Source organism: Pristis pectinata, chromosome 11, assembly GCF_009764475.1.
Source record: "Pristis pectinata isolate sPriPec2 chromosome 11, sPriPec2.1.pri, whole genome shotgun sequence".
NCBI lineage: Eukaryota > Metazoa > Chordata > Chondrichthyes > Rhinopristiformes > Pristidae > Pristis > Pristis pectinata.
This window is the reverse complement of record NC_067415.1, coordinates 13,600,317-13,623,435: the sequence shown is the minus strand read 5'-3', so window position 1 is coordinate 13,623,435 and position 23,119 is coordinate 13,600,317. Positions and strand designations below refer to the sequence as shown.

Sequence of the window (23,119 nt, the reverse complement as noted above, 5' to 3'; positions counted from 1 at the left end):
GATACCTGAAGATAGTCTCCAGTCCTGAGTTTGCAGCAGAGGGGTAGGTGCTAGTTCAGACATTTCTGACTCCAGCCAGCACATTTACCCAAAGACTTGAACCACCTCCCATTGGAGAATTCTCTGTCCGCACCCCATCTGCAGTACCATGAGCCCCTTGAGTTACAAGACTGATCAATTTTATGGTTTCAGGCCACTTCTGGTCTGACTTCAATGGGGTCCTGGAGGAAACCATTATGCCCTACCTCACTCAGTGAACTGAAAAGGTCCTGAGTGCTAGTCACAAGAACACAAGAAAATAGAAGCAGGAATAGGCACTCAGCCCCTCGAGACTGTCCCACCATTATATTATGCTCATGGCTGATTGATGCTGGCTTCAACTCCTCTTCTGTGGCCAGTTCCCCATGAGCCTCAATTCCTCAATCTTTCAAATATTTATCTATCTCCATCTTCAATATATCCAATGATTTGACTTTCACCAGCCTCAGGAGCAGAGAATTCCAGAGATTTGCTACATTTCTGAGAGAAGAAATTTCTGCGCACATGTTTTAAATGAACAGCCCCTTATTTTGTAGCAATATTTCCTTGTTCATGAGCCTCCCACTAGTGAAAACAACTCAACATCTACCCTGTCAAGTGCCCTTAGGATTTTATATGTTTGAATAAGGGCACCCCATATTCTTCTAAAATTCAAGGAGTACAGACCCAAACTGTCTAGCCTTTCTTCATTGGCAACTCTCTCAGCCCAAGAATTAGCATGATGAATCTCTTTTGGACTTCCACCAATGTTACTATGTCTTTTCTGAGGTGACTGGGCACAGAGTTCCAGATGTGGTCTCACCTACACCCTGTACAACTGTTAAAAAAATTCCTCCCTATTCTTAAATCCAACCGCTTTGCTTTCTTAACTACTCGTTGGACCTGTCTGCTAACTTATTGTGATTCATGCATTAGAACACCTAGATCCTTCTAAATGTGCAGTCTCATTTGCAGTCTCTCTTCATTTAGATAATAATCCAACTTCTGATTCCACTTACTGCAATGCATAACCTCACACTTCTCAACATTAAACTCCGTTGGCCAGGTTTTTAGTCCAGTCACTTAATGTATCTATATCTCATTGCAGAATCACGGTGTCCTCATCACAACTTTCCCTTCCACCTATTTTCATATCATCAGCAAACTTGGAAACCTTAAATATTCTCATTGATGAGAATAGTATACAGTTGAAAGCCAAGAACCAATCCCAGGGTTATTCCACTAGTTACATCCCTCCAGCCTGAAAAGGACCCATTTATTCCAAATCTCTGTTTTCTATGTGGCAGCCAGTTTTCAATCCATACTAACACACTTCCTCTAATACCTTGGGCTCTTAATTTATGCACCAACATCTTATGTGGCACCTTGTTAAATGCCAGTCCACCAAAAAGAGTGAGAATCATTAATATTCACACTTTTGCCATTTGCTCTGTTGAGAGTAGAGATTGATTAGACCCCCAAGCTCTTTTTACACATCTTTTGAATTTGTACAACAGCATCTAACTGATCCTACAATAAAGGATCTCTTCTTGAAAACCTGTTCTACCTATTCAAGGATGTATATGAGAAAAATCCACATAAGTTTATACCTTGCATTATGTTCCACATCATGGTTTCCAACTGTGTAAAAACAGAAATAAAACAATAAGTATCAAGCATCTCTTTTATACTCTTTGGTGTTTTTGTCATTGCAAGACATCTAATGTGTAATAGTACGCACTTCTAGTATTGTTGGCATTGTTTTACAAGACTGTGCTTCTCTCAAATTGTTAAGCAGCAAAATGGCAGGTTAATACTATTTTGTAAACTGCTCACTTGGAGGATAAAATCTAACGTGGGCAGGGAACAAAATGAGTGTAACACATACGGAATTCGGTGGAAAAGAAAATTGGAGCAGCAATTGCTCGATCCCACCAGTTTTATGTCCACTCAGCAAATGTCAACATTATCTCCAATGTTTTTTCAGAAGTTTACATATTTTTTGGAAAATTTCATATTACAACACCTATGTGATATGCCATAGCCATATACAGTATTTGGCCCAATAACACACTGGATAAGAGAAAATTATGAATTAATTATGTACGTATGTTGAGAAAATAACAAAATAAATTGCATGACGGTCATCCTGATGGTTCTTATGTATTATGTGGCTGGCACTACCTTGTACTTTACATACAGAGCTACACTCGAATCCCCACACGGGTTCTCCAGCTCATCTGTCACTCAGTACAACTGCAGGTCAAGAGTAATCCTCTTTATGCAGTTCTTTGAGCTCCTGCCAATCATCTGCCGAACTAAGGGGAAAACATTGGAAGAATTCTATCGGCAGGTCCCTGTTGCCTCTATTTTTATACCTTTTTCTACTCTTACCCTCCGCCACTTTCACTCAGTCTACAAGGTAAGTCCTTTCATTTACCAAGTCTGTGTTGGCAAACTTTTCAACCCTGGTCAAGTCTGAATTTATTTTCACACATGTTGTACAAGTCGTTAGTGAAACCACACTTGGAGTCTTGTGCGCAGTTCTGGTCACCCAGCTATACGAAGGACGTCATTAATCTGGAAAGGGTGCAGAAAAGATTCACAAGGATATTACCTGGACTGGAGGGCTTGAGTTATAGTGAGGGACTTCACAGGCTGGGACTTTTTTCCCTGCGGCATAGGAGATTGAGGGGTGACCTTAAAGAGGTACATAAAATCATGAGGAGCATAGGTAAGATGGATAGTTACAGTCTTTCTCCCAGGATAGGTGAGTCTAAAACAAAAGGGCATAGATTTAAGGTGAGGGGGGAAAGATTTAAAGGGGACTTGAGGGGCAACTTTTCACACAGAGGATGGTTGGTATACAGAACAGATTGCCAGCCAGAGGAAGCCGTAGAGGCAGGTACAATTACAATGTCTAAAAGACATTTGGGTGTGTACATGAATAGAAAAGGCCTAGAGGGATATGGGTCAAATATAGGCAACAAGCTCAGATAAACATCTTGGTAGGCATAGACCAGTTGGGCTGAAGAGCCTGTTTCCGTGCTGTATGACAGGAGGGACACCTTTGCATTATTCGCCAATGCTTTCCCACAGCCTCTACATAAGCCAGTTGCAATAATACCCTACTTATCCTGGTTGATACCAACAAGACCTTTATTCAGTGGAAAGCAGATCCTATTGGTTATGGTTCAACAACACCCAACTGCTACATTGATTCCCAATTAGTGCTAAAAATTTGACATTTTGAGAGAGAATATTTACATTTACAGAATTTTCTGGATCGCTTGCTAAGGAATATGATGATTATAAGCAGGAGAATTCCACCAAGGATGATGCACATGTATGTTGGAAACCGACTCCCTCCGTTGTTTACTGCAACTGGACAGAGATTTTCAGTGGATCCCTGCTGACCAGGAATTACGTCCTCATTCCATGGATCCAATGTTTCAATGGTTTTTACTGTATCTGTTATTGTGGTGGGGTAACTTTGTGTTTTTGGGCTAGTAACTGGAGAAGTGTCCTGCATCCACTCTAAGTCGTTCCACATGTTCTGTGAGACATTTGTGATCTCAGGTGCCGTTGTCACGGTCGTGGTAGTTTCTTGGGTGGTTGATGTTGTTGTGGATTCAGAAGTGGTGGTAGGAATTGGTGTACTCACTGGATAATCATAATCTCCAGCAAACATTGTGGTATCTAGAAAATCAAGCTCTGTAACAGTGAAGAAATATTTAATTTTTTGAACAAAAGCAAAAAGTAAACTGTTGTCAATTTACTGAATGTACTTGCAGGTGAATTGACACAATTATAAATATAGTTATAACCAAAGACATCTAATCCCTCCCATTACCATCACCACCACTGACGCACCTATGACAACCAATCTTTCATCCTGGTATTAAACATAATCATAACTCCTAATGATAACTCAAATTTGGGCTCATGCAATCAATCATGTTGTGAATTGTTTTTACAGTTGATATGGACATGCCTTCAAAGTGTTTCACGCCTTTCCTTAACTTTCCCTACAACCTAGTGACAACTCTGCCTAAACTTTCACTGCAATTTACAAAGGTCAAAATGCTGTTGAACAGACGTATTTAACCGCAAACAAAAACGGTGCAAGAAACAAACTGCTAGAGGAACTCAGCAGGACCAGCAGCATCTATGGAAAAAAAGAGATGGTCAATGTTTCAGGTTGAGACCCTCCATCGGGGCTGAGAGAGCAGAGGGGAGACAGCCAGAGGGATAGGTGTGACAGGGACTGGCAGGTGATAGGTAGAACTAGATGAGGAGGGGGATGATGGGCAGATGAAGCTTGGTGGGGGTGGGGTTGGGGGGGGTTGCGGTTTGTGGAGTTGGACAACAGTGGCTGGTGGGTGTTAGGAAGGGACAGTTGAGAGGAAAGGAGGCAGATGGAGCCAGGCTGGTGGTATGGGTTTAGATAACACAAGATTCATGCGGAAGTTTAGAACAGCATTTAATATGATGACAAAATGTGCAGAAACTTTGGCCACATTTTCTGGTAGCTCCATATCTAACATACATTTGTAGATTCCTTTGTTTAATGGGACTTTTTTCTTACCTATGTTCAGGCATATTTCAGTCACAATAGATTCTTTCTTGGCCATACTACATCCATACTTCTTCAAGTGCTCCTGGTTGACCTGAGAAATAACAAGAGACTGTCCACCGTTGGTAATGCTGACAACTCCAGTGTCTGATATCGCTAATCCATCATACTGCCATTTTATTCGGGGTGTTACCAATTTCGTTCCACAATACGTGCAGGTTAATGTAACTTTGTCTCCAACTGACACAACCGGTGGTTCCACGGTCAGATGTAGATTAGACCAACAGCCTGAAAAAATATGTCTTTATTATATATAAAATAATAGTTATACAACATGGAAACAGGCCCTCTGGCCCAATACATCCACACTGACCAAGTTGCCTACCTGAGCTAGTCCCATTTGCCTGCATTTGGTCCATATCCCTCTGAACCTTTTCTATCCATGTACCCGTCCAAATGTCTTTTAAACATTGTAATTGTACCCACCCCTACCACTTCCTCAGGCAGCTCATTCCACATACCCACCACCCTCTGTGTGAAAAAGTTGCCCCTCATGCCCCTTTTAAGTCTCTCACCTTAAATCTATGACTTCTAGTTTTAGATTCCCCTACCCAGGGAAAAAGACCGTGACTTTTCACTTTATCTATGCCCCTCATGATTTTATAAACCTCTATAAGGTCACCCCTCAGCCTCCTCTGCTCCAGGGAAAAAAAGCCCTAGCCCATCAGTCTCTCCTTATAACTCAAGCCCTCCAGTCCTAGTATTATCTTTGTGAATCTTTTCTGCACCCTTCCTTAATGACACCCTTCCTTAATGACATCCTTCCTATAATTAGGTGACCAGAACTGCACACAATACTCCAAACGTGGTCTCACCAACATCTTGTGCAGTTATAACATGACATTCCAAGCAATGTAGTCAATGCCCTAAATGATGAAGGCCACCATGCTAAGTGCCTTCTTCACCACCCTGTCTATCTGAACACATTTTTTTGTCCTCCATCTAGCTCAAATACCTCATCATGATGATAGTTTTATGGTTAGGTTGACTTCAAGTAGTTTATCCAACCAGGTAGTCTTCATGTATAGTGATAGAGGTGCAGTTAAATATTGTTTCCAAATGACATTTTCTGTATGATACTAAATCTTTAAGGAACAGGATAGATTCTTCCTGATGTGACTTTGGATTTCAACATGGGGAAAGAATGGGAAGAGGAGGAACTGAGTAATTCTAATCAAACAGCCTATTGATGTTTTCATATGAACAAGTGAACAAAAAGTTAGATAATGACGTCAAAACTATACTAATGCAGTAGATCATGCAACCTGCTGCCTCACCATCCCCAACAACCAACTGCATTAAATCCTGGACTAGACCAAGAAGCAGGGAGTGGCAAATTATAGTAAATTTCGGGAAAAAAATCTGGAATCTCTTCTTTGAAAAATTAAGAGACGCTCTGGAAAACCAAATTATTCTTGAGTCATGACTAAGAATATGTTAACTTACTCACTCTGCCTCACAAATGTTCTCAGAAACATTGTCATCCATTGGACCAGTGCTCAAGATCCTAAATAATGATATCAAACTAAGGTACATTTTCTCCAGCATTTTTTTGTCATCTTTCCTTCCAGCTCAATTACCTCATCTTAGTTATTAATTTGATAGACCTACTTTGTACTTTCTTCGAAGTCCTATGGTAATGTAGTAAGATATGTACATTTACCTCTTGGTGAAACCGATCAGATTTTGTGCCAGTCCTTGCCATTGACAGTGCTTGTGTCCTTTCCTTAAAGCTACTTTTTTCAGCTAAGTACTAATGGTTCAAGCATATTTTTCATTGACCCCTATTCCACCCAATCCATTTATTTTATCTTTCACTGTATATTATTCCCATTTATTCTGTACTTCATATTGATGTTCCTTTCTTTTAATTTTGTGACTTCTCTACATTAAACAGCATCATCAAATCCCTTGACCTACTCAAACTCATCTGTAAATAATCTAGTTTAAAAAACACAGTTAACATTTCAGATAGATAACTTTTCATCAGAATGAACAAATGCCAAGAAGGGTGTGAAGCAACAGCAAGGCCCATTAATACATACCCTATACACTATACCCTATACACGAGATCACACAATCTAATGCGTCACCCTCCCCAGCAACCAATTCAGCTAATTCAAGGATTAGATCAATAAACTGAAAGGGGCAAGTTTCAGGAAAATGTCTGAGAATATTCATTTGAATAACTATGGGAAGCTTCTGATGAATGGTCATGATTTGAAATGTTAACTCTGTTTCTCTGTCCGTGGATACTGACTGACCTGTTGAGAATTTCTGACAATTTTTGTTTCTATTTTACTCTCACATACCTGGTTTCACTGTTAGCCTCACTTTCTTCCCTTCAGAAAGATCTTCATGGGCACAGGTGAACTCCCCAGAATCAGGTATCTTTACTCCCCTGATAGTGATTGAATAGTCGCCCTTTTTAATTTTTGATCGGTATACCAGTACTCGTCCTTTGAACTCCTCTTCAAATACTGTTCTTCCATCAGGATAAATGTCCAGAATTTTGCCACCATTGGAGCCACTACATTCTGGATAGAGTGGTGTCCAGTACCAGCTCACAGGACGATCATATGGAAGCTGCCTTGAGATTAAGCAACTAAGTGTTTCAACATTTCCAACGGTCACTGTAAACTCCTGTTCATCTCCAACAGCCAATTCAACGAAAGCAAACAGAGCTAAAAAAGTAACACAAAGTTTGGAACCATAACTTCAGTATCAATGCTACTATAAAGTTCATTAATTGCTAATCGCTGTAGGAGTTCCTTTAAGAAATGAAGAAGAATACCTTAGAGTGATTACATACAATATGACCAATATTTAATAAAGTAGAAAATAAAGTGAATCAAATAGTGAAGATCGGATGACATCAGTTGGCTTAAATAGTCTGAAGAACACAGGAAGAAAAGATTAAGGGTGGGAGGCAGGAAATGTACCCTCCAATTTTAATAGACTACAAAGGTCAGTTTGTGAGACTGAAATGAAACATGTCAACATTGGAGATAAGATATGATAAGATATCTTTATTAGTCATATGTACATCGAAACACACAGTGAAATACATCTTTTTGCGTAGTGTTCTGGGGGCAGCCTGCAAGTGTCACCACGTTTCTGGCGCCAACATAGCATGCCCACAACTTCCTAACCCATACGTCTTTTGGAATGTGGGAGGAAACCGGAGCACCCAGAGGAAACCCACGCAGACACAGGGAGAACGTACAAACTCCTCATTGACAGTGGCTGGATTTGAACCCCGGTCACTGGCGCTGTAAAACGTTACACTAACCACTACACTACTCCGCCTGCCTTCTACATTACCATGCCTAGAAGAAGGAGGCAATAGGATGCATAAGAGATCAGTAGAACAACCTCCCTCTCCCAACCCAGTAATCATTAAGCACACTATGATTGTGCTTGGCTGTGTAAATTGCCTTTAAAATTTGTCTTTTAAAGTGCCTCTGCAAAAGCAGTCAGATTTAAATTAAGAGTTGACTGATTGGGTGGTAATTAGCTGATCTGGATTTGTCCTGCTTTTTGCAGGCAATTTTCCACGTTGTTATAACTGTACTGGAAAAGCTCAGTCAGAGTTTCTGGTTTTGGGTTGCAAGTTTTCAGTGCTAACAGCCAGGATGTTGTCTGGTCCAAAGCCTTTGTTTTATCTTGTGCTCTCAGCCATTGATGTCACAGAGTGAATTAAATTGGCTGAAGACCTGCTTATGTGACAGTGGGGAGGAAGCCTGGATGAATCATCCAGTCAACAGTTCTGGCCCAGTAAGCCATGAGTTTTGTGCCATATCTTGATGTTCAAATGTACTTTTCCTCAGACAGCTCAAGACTGTGCAAGCGCACTGAACTGATGGTGAATTTCATCAGCGATGTCTATCTTTACTGGGAGGTGGCTCCTGCAGCAACGGGTCTCATTCCAGGGTCTCATTGTCGGAGGGCAGTGTTGTACAGCGGGGCCAGTTTAGTAGAGAAACTTTGTGTTGTGGATATTGAGTAGAAGGCTCATCCTCTCACAGTGATTACTTCTACCAAGGTTATTATGGACGGGAGCATCTGCCTTTAATAGATTGGAGCATTCAAGATCAAGTAGGTTTACCCTTTGTGTTGGTTCACTCACTACCTGCCTCAAACCCTATCTGGCAGCCAAGATCAACATCAGGACTCAGCCAGCCCAGTCCATAATCATGCTACCAAGACACTCTTGGACATGGACATTGACATCCCCCACCCAGAGTACATTCTGTGCCCTTGTTACTTCCAGTGGTCCTTCTTCTGCTGTGAAACCAATATTAATCAGGGATTAAACAGTGACTTTCCTTGACTCTATGACTTGTTTTCATGCTATGTTAATGGGGAATTAGTCAGAGCTGTGTCATTTGCAGCATTAATAACAAAGTGTTCATTTTAAAATTTAAAATGGACAAAAATAAAACACTGAGTCCCTAGTTCAATGTTAATGTATTGCCTTTATTTACCACTATTCATGTGCAGAAAAAAAAAGACCTTTCACACATAGACGCTTAGGAAATAAACAGTTTAAGAAGTAGAAAATCAAAAAAAAACTTAAGATTCCGGAAATCTGGAATAAAAACAGCAAATAGCATCTGTCTAAAGGGAAACAGAGCTAACATTTCAAGTTGAAGCCCTTCCACGTCCTCACTTCCCCAGTTCCGATGAAGATCTTCGATCTGAAATGCCAACCCCATTTCTCAGATGCTGCCTGGCCTGCTGAGTGTTTCCAACATCTTCTGGGGGACCAAAAGCTTGTTTGAAGGGAAGAATTTTGAAGAGGTTTTTGAACAGACAGAATGATACAAAAAGGTTTAGGAGGAGAGATCCAGGATCTCTCGTGCAGGAGAGAGATGAAGTGTGCGTGTTGTATTTGAACAGGTTGCAAGATGCAGGAAATGTCCCTTACACTTAAATTAGTTGTGTTCAATTGTGCAGCAGGGGGCAGTATTGTGGGCTTTAACATCTATACCTGGGAAAGAGAAAACTAAACCAATAGGTCTTTCAGATATAAACACAGTCTTGGGTAGGCTTTAATGATTGGGCAAACAAATACCCTGCTGATAAAACAATTATATGTAGGACTGAATTAAAATTGTTTGATGAATACATAAAGAATTTGCTTATAAATATTTACATATATATACATCCAGTTGCTTTTTAAACACTATGACATTAAAAGAATCTTTAAGAGCAAATAATTAACAATTTCATTCAAATGGTTCTACTTCTGTTATAAAAGTCTGCTTCCTAACTGAGGTTCTGCTTGTTTTAATTCTAGCTGTTACCTATTGCCCTCTGTTGCTAAATCTTAAGACTTTGTAGAATGCTAATAACAGCACTATTAACAGGGAGAAACTTATATTTGTTATTTTCCAAAGATCGTATCACGATATTGTTAAACAACACAGAAGAACTTGTGTCCCATTGTAACTATAAAGAAAATTGCTTCATACTCTTGCTGATTACATATAAAATGTTGAAACGACTGAACAAAGTGAATGAGCTTGTATATTACAATATGAACAGTTCATGCTAAGATCTAAAAAATACATTAGTACATGTTGACTGGCCATTTCAAGCATTTTTTATTTTAATTTTTGGAATTTTCCTTTTATTTCTAATTTTAAAAATATGTATTTGTAAGCTCACAAAGGCCTTTGGCAAGGTCCCACATGGTAGAATGGTCCGGAAGGCTAGAACACATGAACACAGGATCCATGGATACAAAATTGGTTTGTGTCCACTATACCACCAATTACCACCAACTAGCCACGATATCACCAATTATATTGTCATCTACAAAGTTTGCAGATGACAACAAAATTGGTGGTGTCGTGGACAGTGAAGAAGGTTGTCAAAGGTTACAACAGAATATAGATCAACTGGGAAAGTGGGCGAGATAATCCCAGGTTGAATTTAACTCAGACATGTGAAGTGATGCCTTTCAGGAAGTTAAACCAGGCCAGGACATATACAGTGAATGGCAGGGCCCTGGGGTGTGGTTTTGAACAGAGAGACCTTGGGGAACATGTACTTATATCTCTGTGCCATCAGTGTCTTCATTTAAGTCAGTGGTATAAATTGTAGAAAGTTGATGCCCTGTGGCACATCACTCATTACATCTTGCCAAAAAGACCCTATTTTTGCCAATTTATTTCCTCCAATACCGATGTGTTACCTCCATCTTGCTTTTTTTAAATTTTCTGCAATAACCTTTGATGCACAAGTACGCAAGAATGATAGAGAAATGGAGGGCTATGTGGGAGGGAAGGGTTAGGTAGATCTTAGAACAAGATAAAATGTCGGCACAACATTGTGGGCTGAAGGGCCTGTACTGTGCTGTAATGTTCTATGTTCTATAAAATAGTAACCTGAGAAGGCTAGCTGGCCCCTCAAACCTGTCCTGCCATTCAATATGATCATGGCTGATGTGGCCATGCCTTCTGGAAATCTAAGTATAGAACACCTACTGGTTCCTACTTTTGATTTCAAATCAACAGCCAGTATACATTCAATAAGAGCCAATGAATGATTATTCATTAATATCTCTTTTGCAGCATGTGACATTTAAAAATTGTTTCCAAGTCTGCAGTGGAATGTAGTGGTTTGATCAGTGTTTCTCTTGTAATAATGCTGCTGTATTTTTAAATCATTTTATCAACTCTCACCTAGACAACAGCAAGACATACACCAGGCTGCTGTTTATTGATTACAGCTCAGTACTAACCAACAAGCTTCAAAACCTGGGCCTCTGTACCTCCCTCAGCAACTGGGTCCTCGACTTCCTTACTGGGAGATCACAGTCAGTGCGGATCAGTAATAACATCTTCTCCTCACTGACTATCAACACAGGCGCACCTCAAGGATGTGTGCTTAGCCCACTGCTCTATTCTCTCTACACTCATGACTGCGTGGCTAAGCACAGTTCAAACGCCATCTATAAATTCGCCGATGACACCACTCTGTTTGGCAGAATCTCAGACAGCGATGAGGAGGCGTACAGGAGTAAAGTAGATAGGCTGGTTGAGTGATGTCACAACAACAACCTCGCACTCAACGTCAGAAAGACCAGGGAACTGATTGTGAACTTCAAGAAGGGGAAGTTGGGAGAACACAAACCAGTCCTCAATGATAGATCCGCGGTGGAAAGGGTGAGCAGCTTCAAGTTCCTGGATGTCAACATCTCGGAGGATCTATCCTGGGCCCAACACATTGATGCAATCATGAAGAAGGCACGCCAGAGGCTCTAACTCATTAGGACCTTGAGGAGATATGGTGGAGAGCATTCTGAATGGTTGCATCACTGCCTGGTATGGAGCCACTAATGCACAGGATCGCAAGAGGCTGCTGAGGGTTAGACTCAGCCAACTCTATCACGGACACAACTCTCCCCACCATCGAGGACATCTTCAAGAGGCTGTGCCTCAAGAAGGCAGCATCCATCATTAAGCACGCTCACCATCCGGGACGTGCCCTCTTCTCGTTACTACCATCAGGGAGGAAGTACAGGAGCCTGAAGACCCACACTCAATGATTCGGGAACAGTTTCTTCCCCTCCACCATCAGATTTCTGAATGACCCCTGAACTCATGAACACTACCTCATTATTTCTTATTTTCTTGCACTATTTATTTATTTTTGTAATTTATAGATTTTTATATCTTTGCACTGTACTGCTGCTACAAAACAACAAATTTCACGTCATATGTCAGTGATAATAAATCTGATCCTGATTCTGATTTTGACATGTTAAACACATATTAAACAGGAAGCTCTGGCAATGTGAAAAATATTGTCAATGGAATTCATTGCTTTTTCCCTGTTTCTCTGAATCAAAAGATTGGAAGTTCAAGCCTACTTAATACTCTTTAAGAAGGGAGGGAGACAAAAGACAGGAAATTATAGGCCAGTTAGCCTGACTTCAGTGGTTGGTAAGATGTTAGAGTCCATTATTGAGGATGAGGTTTCAGGGTACTTGGAAGCTCATGATAAAATAGGCCGAAGTCAGCATGGTTTCCTTAAGGGGAGATCTTGCCCGACAAATCTTTTGGAATTCTTTGAGAAAGTAACAGGCAGGATAGACAAAGAAGTGTCAGTGGATGTTGTTTACTTGGATTTTTAGTATGTATGGTCATGCAGTTTGGTAGAAGGAATAAAGGCATAGATTATTTTCTAAACAGGGAACGAATTCAGAAATCAGAGGTGCAAAGGGACTTGGGAATCCTAGTGCAGGATCCTCTAAAGATTAACTTGCAGATTGAGTCAGTAGTAAGGAAGACAGATGCAATGTTAGCATTCTCTTCAAGAGGACTAGAATATAAAAGCAAGGATGTAATGCTGAAGCTTTATAAGGTGTTGGTCAACCACATTTGGAGTACAGTGAGCAGTTTTGGGCCCCATATCTAAGGAAGGATGTGCTGGCATTGGAGAGGGTCATTACAAAGAATCTTCCCGGGAATGGAAGAGTTAACGTATGAGGAGTATTTGATGGCTATGGGCCTGTACTCGCTGGAGTTTAGAAGGATAAGGGGGGATCTCATTGAAACCTACTGAATATTGAAAGGCCTGGATAGAGTGGAGAGTATGTTTCCAGTAGTGGGAGAGTCTAGGACCAGAGGGCACAGCCTCAGAACAGAAGGACATCCCTTTAGAACAGAGTTGAGGAGGAATTTCTTTAGCCAGAGGGTGGTGATTCTGTGGAATTCATTGCCACAGACGGCTGTGGAGGCCAAGTCACTGGGTATATTTAAAGCAGAGGTTGACAGCTTCTTGATTAATAAGGGTGCCTAGGTTACAGGGGAAGGCAGAAGAATGGGGTTGAGAGGGAAAAATAAATCAGCCATGATCAAATGGCGCAGCAGACTCGATGGGCTGAATGGTCTAATTCTGCTCTTGTGTCTTATGGTCTAATATTGGACAATGTGGTAGTCAGCCAATCAGCCTCCTTCCCACCCAGTCTTCTGGGTGTCAGGCACTCACAGGTCAGGTTCCCTTAACTCTGCTCTAAAAATGTGGTCAACCACACCCACAGAAGATTCAATTGAGTTTATTTTGTAGAATTAATGAGAGAAATGTTTTCTAGGTATAAATGCAGTTGACAGCAGCAAAATGTAACTCTATTTCAGGACAAACATTATTTATAATTCTCTTCTTCATTGGACAGTGCAGTCTAATTTTGACTAATGGTGCACTGTTTCACAATGAATGAGAAGAATTATTTATAGTGGATTTGTATAACTGTTTTTTTAAAAAGGTTCAAGTTGACATTTTTAAATACATTGAGAAGTGGATTCAAACTTCACCTAAAGTAAAAATGGTGTCTGAAAAATTAAAGCATTATTTATTAACTCTCCTAACTATATCACGTGCAAATCCACATGGTTTATCCACATAAAATAAGCAAATGATGAAAATATAGTTGAAATTAACCTGTTTCAAAGAATGTATTTCTCAAAAAACAGGAACAGTAGAGGGGAGACATCTCCTTTCAATAAAATAAAATCTATGTATGACAAACAATTCTATATTCAGACTGGTAAGTGAAAAAATATGAGGTTATAATAGTAATAAATAAAACTCGCATTTGCTTTATTGTATCACTAACACAGCACTTCACTTTCTGCTCTAGTATTTAACAATATAAGAGGATTGATAAATGTCTACTCAGTATCTGTGCTTTGTAATTTTTCTTAAAAGCCCTATTGGCTTTCAAAATAAAGTCCAGGTGTCATCTACTGTCAAATTTTTGATTTACCATATGCACTCTGTACTAACTCAATGCACTGTGTAATGAATTGACCTGTACGAACGGTATGCAAGACAAGTTTTTCACTGTACCTCAGTACAAGTGACAATTATAAACCAATACCGATACCAATGACCTTTCTTGTCTCCTGCCTAGTTTTCCACGGAGTATTTTTCAGAGAATCATACAGCACTGAGGGAGACCACTTGGTCCATTGTTCACCTGGCAGCTCTCTGAAGGGCTACCAATGATCACATTCTCCTTGTTCCATTTACTTTCCAAGTATTTATACAATTCTCTTTTGAAAGTTACTGTTGTAACTGCTTTTATCACAGTTTTCCTTAGCCAATGCACTACAGATCGTAATAACTCAATTTTACCTAATTGCCCACTGGGATTCTTTTCAACATCATAAACCTATGTCTTCTGGTTATTGACTTTCCTATCAGTGGATATACTTTCCTCCTACTTATTTTCTCAAAACTCCTCATTCTGAACTGAAAGAGCTTCTTAAAAATGCCAAAAAATCACTAATTTCACTGGTTTAAAATGTCTTTATAAATTTATTTATTTTTTCTTCCTTGTATAAAACTTTTTCCATCACTAAGAAGTCCACCATATCTGATCCTTGGAATAGAAATTTGAGACAAATAATGATACCTGTCTACCACAGCACTGGAATATTGTACTCGCTTGAAAAAAATCACTGCCATTCACTAAACTACTCTATTTTCGCCTACTAATAGAATTCACAAACATATTGTGTTCTGAACTGTTGCCAGTGGCTGTACTCACCCAGGCTGAGTTGGAAGTACAGATGGATGTTGCAAGATTGCATTGTTTCAGCTCCGAGTAGAATCACAGTCAGAGTTCAAAAACCTGATTTTTCCTCAATGCACCAGAATTAAAACTTCCCTCACAGCCTGAAGACACAGGATTCTGATTTCTGTCCATAAATGGTAAAACAAAATGCCAAAGAGACACAGGTCCGATTCATTTTAGCGTGTATCCTGAATTACTGATGTGAACACCAGCAATAATGACACTTTTCAAATTTCTTAGAAATATGTTGCTCTGTCTAATAGAACAGATGAAAGGGAAAAAAGTAAGATATGGAGCATTTTGATTTGTTCAATAAAAAATGAGGAAAAGGAAGGGCTATTTATGTTGTCCTTACTGTTTGCATGCCATTATTCTGTTGTCCACAATGACCATTCGTCTCACTAGTCTATATAGAATTGACCAATTGAAATCAATGAATATTGAATTTTGAGGAAGTAGAAAACACAAGAACAAGAAAAAATACATGGATAAAGCTAGGAAGATTACCAGAAGATTAAAATCATTGTGCAAGAGACAAATCAACATGAGACCAGGCACAAAAATAACGAAGAACAGAGGAAAATACACCAACTTGCATTTTAAATTAGTTGGAAAAGAAATTCCCACTTATTCTACCAGGAAAACCAAGGATCCAAGAGCAAATCCAAGGATGTGCAGGTGAAATAAAATGGAAGGACATAAACTAGTTGTGGAAAAAGTTGTGAACATCACTTATCACAAAGTAACATGATTACACTTTTCAATTGATATTTTTGCATCATTAACTATCAAAAAATTGCAATTTTTGAGCCTCTATTTGAAATCTGGACATGAGCTAGATGTCTTCAAAAAGAAATTTATATCTATAAAGGGCCTTCATAAACTTTGGTCATGCCAAAGTGTCTTACAGCTAGCAAAGTCTATTGATGTTTATTGTAGCAGTCAAATTAAACACAGCAAAGTCTGACATATATTTCTCTTTTGTCCAGAATTGTGATGTTATTGGTTAGATTTGGAGTGAATTCTCTGACCGAGTATAGTGTACCTGATTTCCTCAGTGTGCTATTGTAACAGCTCTACCAATTTTCCGCTTTTCAATACCATTTGATATGCAGTACCTTTTCCCTTACATTTTGGCACTGCCATTATTTTGTAAACGAAGCTAGAGTTTAATTCCTAAAAACTTCATATGGATAAAGGCAACATATGTTTTTAAAAAATCAAGGAGACATTTTGTACCTTGCTTGTCTCCAAGAGTGAGAGTGCAAAAGGTAGACTACCAATTACACATTTACATTGGCATTAAGCTGAGAGATGGTGTTTTTCCTCTTCCTCTGTTGAGTGTATTCCTCCGAAATAATTTTGCACCATGTAGCTTTTAATTATACTTTGTTTTACAACAACGGAATATGATGACAGAGCAGTTTCTAAATGACACCTAATAATCACTGGTGTATTTCCAACGCACCACGGACACCAGCCTCCCCTCCTTGGACTGTCTTTACCTCTCATTGTCGTGGTGAAGCAGCCAGCATAATCAAAGACCCCACCCACCCGGGTCATTCCCTCTTCTCTCCTCTTCCATCGGGTAGAAGATACAGGAGCCTGAGGGCATGTACCACCAGACTTAAGGACAGCTTCTATCCCAATGTGATAAGACTATTGAACGGTTCCTTTAAACAGTGAGATGGACTATGACCTCATGATCTACCTTGTTGTGACCTTGCACCTTATTGCACTGCACTTCCTCTGTAGCTGTGACACTTTACTCTGTACTGTTATTGTTTTTACATGTACTACATCAATGCACACTGTACTAGATGTAACTGCACTGTGTAATGAATTGACCTGTACGTTCAGTTTGCAAGACAAGATTTTCACTGTATCTCGGTACAAGTGACAATAATAAACCAATACCAATACCAAGGGTTAATTGGTGTGATGTAAGTGCAGCTGGTAAGGATGACATTTATTGCCCATCCCTGGACAGCATGACATTCTGATCACCACATTGCAAGAAAGATTGGATTGTATTGGAGAAGGCACAGAGGAGAGTTACAATGATACTTTCCAGCACTGGAAAATGTTCGTTTTGAGCAAAGGTTGGATGGGTTAGGGTTGTTTCCTTTGGAACAGTGGAGGCTGAGGGGTGACTATTATCAGTGCACAATCATGAGCGGCATCCATAATGTAAATAGGAATGAACTATTTCTCCAAGCAGAGGGGTCAGAAACAAGGGGGCATAGATTTAATGTAATTGGTAGAAGAATTAGAGGGGAAATCAAGATTTTTTGAGGATGGTACGGGTTCAGAGCTCATTGCCCGAAAGGCTGGTAGAGGCAGAAACCCTTCACATTTGAATCAGAATCAGGTTTATTATCACTGACTTATATGACGTGAAATTAGTTGTTTTGTGGCAGCAGTACAGTGCAAAGACATAAAATTACTATAAATTACAAACTAAATAAATAATGCAAAAAAATAATGAGGTAGTGTTCATGGGTTCATCGTTCATTCAGAAATCTGATGGCAGAGGGAAAGAAGTTGTTCCTAAATCATTGAGTGTGGGTCTTCAGGCTCCTGTACCTCCTGTCCCAAAAAAAGGGCAGGCACGGTAGGGTAGTGGTTAGAGTAACACTATTTCAGTGCCAGCGACCCGGGTTCAATTCTGGCCACTGTCTGTAAGGAGTTTGTACGTTCTCCCCATGACTGGGTGGGTTACCTCCAGGTGCTCCGGTTTCCTCCCACATTCCAAAGATGTACAGATTAGGAAGTTGTGGGCATGCCATGTTGGCGCCAGAAGCGTGGCGACACTTGCGGGCTGCCCCCAGAACATTCTGCGTAAAAGATGCATTTCACTGTGTGTTTTGATGTACATGTGACTAATAAAGAAATCTTATCTTATCCTCCCCGATGGTAGTAACGAGAAGTCCCAGATGGTGAGGGTTCTTAAGGATGGATCCCAATGTTTTGAGGCATTTGAAAAGTACTTGGATATGTACTTGAAGAGCCATGCCCTGCAGGACTATAGTCCAAGCACTGGAAGGTGGGAGATAGGGCAGATCTTTTACAATGGCAAGAATATGATAGGCTTCCTTCTGTGTCACAATTTCCTATGTTTTATCTGAAACCCTTGAAATTGTGATTATTGGCTTTCTTCTTGACCTGCTGCAGATTGTCTGGTGAAAGGACACCATTAATTTCAGTTCCAGAAATCTAACCCAGCAACAGTGAAGGCAAAATAGTTCCAAATCCCAATACACAACAGACAGCACTGTTGCTGCACAGCTCCAGCAGTCTGGATTCATTTCTGACCCTGGGTGCTGTCTGCGTCAAGTATGCAATTGTCCTTGTGACTCTGTGGGTTCCTCCCAGGTGCTCAGGTTTCCTCCCACACCTCAAAGATGTGCTAATTGGCTTTTGCATATTACCCCTAGTGTAGGTAAATGGCAAAAGAATTGTTAGGGATTCTTCTGGAGTTATGAAATTATGCATAGCATAATTATGGGTTAATTAAAGTAAGAAATGGTCTTCAGGAAATAAAACCTGTTCACAATTTGGAGACACAAGAGAGACTGCAGATGCTGGAAAGCTGGAGCAACACATACAATATGCTGGAGGAACTCAGCAGGTCAGGCAGCATCTACGGAGGGAAATGAACGGTCAACGTTTCGGGCTGTCGGATCCAGTTATTTTCGAATCCACAGGTTCTTTCTGGAGTCCAAGACTGAGTTGAAAACAACTTGGTGCTTCACAAAGTTTTATTGGAAAAATTTAAAACAAAGAAACAGTCACTAGCACACGGCACTTGCTTTACTAGATGAGCCGAGACAAAAGATGAGCTAGGGCTGGGGGGAAGAGAGCAAGAGAGAGATTAACAAAAAATAACACCTTTTATACCTGAGATAAGAGGTACTCCTTAGCTGACAACAGTCCAATCAGGAAACCTATTAGATACCTGTGGCTAAACCAACCAATGAGAAAACACATATTCACCTGATGGATGAACCAATAAGCTGGGAAGCGGCCATTCCTTGTGCAGCCATTTGAGGTGTATTAAACACTATACATGTTAAAAAAAACCTACTTAAAACAGATGAATCCAACAGGCCAAGACCCTTCATCAGGACTAGAAATGGGTGAGAACATGGTCAAAGAGCTGGAGAGCAGCAGAGATCACAGAGGGTTTTGTTGAGCACCTTCACTCCGTCCGCTGAACCAGACGGGATCTCCTGGTGGCCAGCCATTATAATTCCATTTCCCATTCCCACACTGACATGTCTGTCCGCAGCATCATCTACTGCCAAGTTGAGGCTAAGTGCAGATTAGAGGAACAACACCTCATATTCTGCCTTGTTTGTCTCCAACCTGATGGCATCAACGTAAATTTGATGGGTTCTGGAAATCACTCCCCTCTGTCTCCCCCACACCCCTTTGTTCCCCCTTATCCCTCTGGCTCTTTTACCCCTTCTCTTTCCCCTCCCCCACCCTCACGACCTGCCCGTCACCCACACCTTCCTCCCTCTGGTTCCCCACCTCCTTCCCTTTATCCCATGGTCTACTGCCCTGTCCTATCTGATTCCATCTTCTTCAGCCCCTTGCTTATTCCACCTATCACCTCCCAGCTTCTCACATCATTCCCACATGAACACTGAACTCTCCCACTTTAGGTAATTCCCACCCCCCTTCCCCACCACACCCCCCCCCCCCCACCATGCTTCTTCCCTTCGTCCCATTCCTAGCCTTTTTTTCTGCCTTTTTTCCTCCTCCTTTCCTTTGACCCATTCCCCGGTAGATCTGCTCTCCCCTCCTCCTCCTCACCTCCCTATCACTATCTCTTACCTGCACCTACCTATCACCACCTTGTGCCCACCCCGCCTCCCCTCTTTTGTCCACCTATCACTGCTCTGCTTTTCCCTCCTATATCTTGGGCTTCCCCTTTTCCTATCTTCAGTCCTGAAGAAGGGTCCTGACCCGAAACGTTGACCGCCTGCTTTTCTCCACGGATGCTGCCTGGCCTGCTGAGTTCCTCCAGCATCATCGTGTTTTTCATTCCCACTTCCCCCTTTGCCCACCTACCTCTCCCTCCACCTTTTTATCCTGGTATTTGCCCTCTTCCCTTCCAGTCCTGATGAAGGGTCTCGGCCCGAAACATCGACTGTTTATTTCCCTCCATGGATGCTGCCTGACCTGCTGATTTCCTCCAGCATTTTGTGTGTGTTGTTCACAGTTTAACTTCAACTGATACTGTAAGGCTATTGAAACCAATCATTGGGTGTGGAACATTCTGATTCTGTACCATTGAAACTATGCAAGAGAAATGTTCATGTTAATTGGTGATCATTGAAAAACTTCAGGATGAAATCAGGGAAGGCATGAAGTGGCCATCTCCTGTATGCTCAGCTCTTCCCTCCTATAGATTGGGCTTCCCCTTTTCCTATCTTCAGTCCTGAAGAAGGGTCCTGACCCGAAACGTTAACCGCCTGCTTTTCTTGACAGATGCTGCCTGGCCTGCTGAGTTCCTCCAGCATCGTCATGTTTCTCATCCTGTATTAATGCATCGTTAAAGGTTCAAGACAAGTCTGTGTTGTCACTTAATACTCTGGCTAGTTGTATATTCAGGGAGCCAGCCCTCAACACCGTAACAAAAGAGGTCTGGTTAATGTGGCTGGAGTTTGTGCATAGAAGCTTTGAGACCAGCCACCAATATTGAATATTCAAAGAGATTCTGCCAGCTGGATGTGTTACCATTGTAAATATGTAATTCTGCAAAGTTACCTGCTGCATTCAAAATGTTAAAGTTAAGTAGGTAATTATCACCATTGAAACGATAGTTAATCATTTATTGTTGTCTTTGTGTTTAAAAAGTATAAAACATTGTGTCAGGAGACCTAGATTCCAGCAGATCTGCTGTTTTGAAAAAAGACTTCCATATCTCCCAGTTACAGCTTCTGTGTGGCTCAGTTTAGTCAGTAACAGAGTCAAAGAAAATGAGAGAGAACAGGATACAGGAAACTAGAAGAAGAACAGAACCCCATCCATCCTTTTTCTTCCCACCCCCCCCCAAACTCCTTTGTCTTCCCTCATTCCTGTGCCTCCCTTTCCCCCACTTTGATGACCTGCCCATCTCCTCTCCTCCCCTCCCCCATCCTTTATTCCATGGTCCACTGCCCTCTCCTACCGGATTCCTTCTTCAGCCCTTGGCCTCTTCTACCTATCACCTCTCAGTTTATTACATCGTCTCCCCCTCCCCCACCCACCTCCCTTCCCCCTCTCACCTGGACTCACCTATCCCCTGCCTGCGTGTGTTCCTTCCCCCTCCCCCCCACCACCTTATTCTGGCTTCTGCCCTTTTCCTTTCCAGTCTTGACAAAGGGTCTCGGCCCGAAACGTCGACTGTTTATTTCCCTCCATGGATGCTGCCTGACCTGCTGAGTTCCTCCAGCACTTCATGTGTGTTGCTCCAGATTCCAGCATCTGCAGGATTTCTTGTGTCAGAGGAACAGAACTGATGGGATAGCTCTGCTGGGAGCTGGCATGGACCCGATGGAACAAATAGCCTTGTGTGTTGTAATAAGCAAGTTAGGTCGGTATGTGACAGGGCGGGAGGGGAAGATAGAGATGATAGTGTCCCTATTTGCCTGCTATCCTTGTCCTGCTGAGAATTGGACATTGTAGGATTGTGAGATCCTGCCAAAGAAGTCTTACCATGTTGTTGCTGTGAATCCTATCGATGTCCTCATAGTCTTCTGGTGGTGCAGAGAACAGGTGTTTCGTTTGTATTTGAATCATAACAAATAAATATAATTGAGCAATGCTGAGCTATAGAACACTACAGCACAGTACAGGCCCTTCGGCCCACAATGTTGTGCTGACATTTTATCCTGCTCTAAGATCTATCTAACCCTTCCCTCCCACATAGCCCCCTATTTTTCTATCATATATCCCACTGTGATCAGACTATTGAACGGTTCCCTTATATGATGAGATGGACTCTGACCTCAAGATCTACCTTGTTGTGACCTTGCACCTTATTGCACTGCACTTTCTATGCAGCTGCGACACTTTACTCTGTACTGTTATTGTTTTTACCTGTACTACATCAATGCACTCTGTGCTAACTCAATGTAACTGCACTGTGTAATGAATTGACCTGTACCATCGGTATGCAAGAGAAGTTTTTCACTGTACCTTGGTACAAGTGACAACAATAAACCAATACCAATACCAATATCTAAGAGTCTCTTAAATGTCCCTAATGTATCTGCCCCAACAACCTCTGCAGGTAGTGTGTTCCACTCTCTGTATAAAAAAACTTACCCCTGACATCCCCCTTATACCTTCCTCCAATCACCTTAAAATTATGTCCCTTTGTGTTAGCCATTGTCACACTGGGAAAAGTCTCTGACTGTCCACTTGATTTATGCCTCTTCTCATCTTGTACACCTCTATGAAGTCACCTCTCATCCTCCTTCTCTCCAAAGAGAAAAGCCCTAGCTCACTCAACCTATCCTCATAAGCTATAAACCTTGCGTGTAGAATTAATGTTAAGGCAGTATTTTTTTAAGAAGGCAAGAGAGCTGGTCAAATAGCACCTGTGGATAAATGATGTTTCTGGCTATTTTCTGAATTTATTTTCACCTTTTGAGCACCTGAGATGTTTTGCTTCTTACTGACACCTAAGGTTAAAACAGACTCCTTTCACCTCCAGCTGCCTGGAACCTAAGTCTGGAACTTACTCCCTGCTTCTTAAATCTTAAAATTTAACAGTGTCTTTGTTCACTGCGAAAAACCTTATCTATCACAACCTTACTGTGTGAAGGACAACACATGAACAAAACAGGTTGTTGTAAAGCATTAACAAATAAAGTGAA

At 41.1% G+C, this 23,119-nt stretch overlaps 1 protein-coding gene across 1 annotated transcript; it reads right to left on the bottom strand.

Moving 5' to 3' along the window:
• Positions 1–3,393: 3,393 nt before the first annotated feature.
• On the bottom strand, positions 3,394–15,279 carry LOC127576127 (uncharacterized). Its single transcript, XM_052026514.1, has 5 exons — positions 15,219–15,279; positions 6,967–7,338; positions 4,607–4,882; positions 3,485–3,732; positions 3,394–3,402 (listed from the first exon to the last, which is right to left on the bottom strand). Exons 1-5 carry the CDS (start codon positions 15,259–15,261, stop codon positions 3,394–3,396), a joined length of 948 nt encoding a protein of 315 aa, XP_051882474.1. The 5' UTR covers positions 15,262–15,279.
• Between the last annotated feature and the right edge of the window lie 7,840 nt (positions 15,280–23,119).

Excerpts from the sequence above, each read along its gene's own strand:
- LOC127576127 (XM_052026514.1), bottom strand. The coding sequence starts at position 15,261 with ATGCAATCTTGCAACATCCATCTGTACTTCCAACTCAGCCTGG. Across the intron at positions 4,883-6,966 it reads GAGGCTAACAGTGAAACCAG|GCTGTTGGTCTAATCTACAT; the intron begins GTATGTGAGAGT and ends ATATTTTTTCAG. Across the intron at positions 3,733-4,606 it reads TGAAATATGCCTGAACATAG|AGCTTGATTTTCTAGATACC; the intron begins GTAAGAAAAAAG and ends TCACTGTTACAG.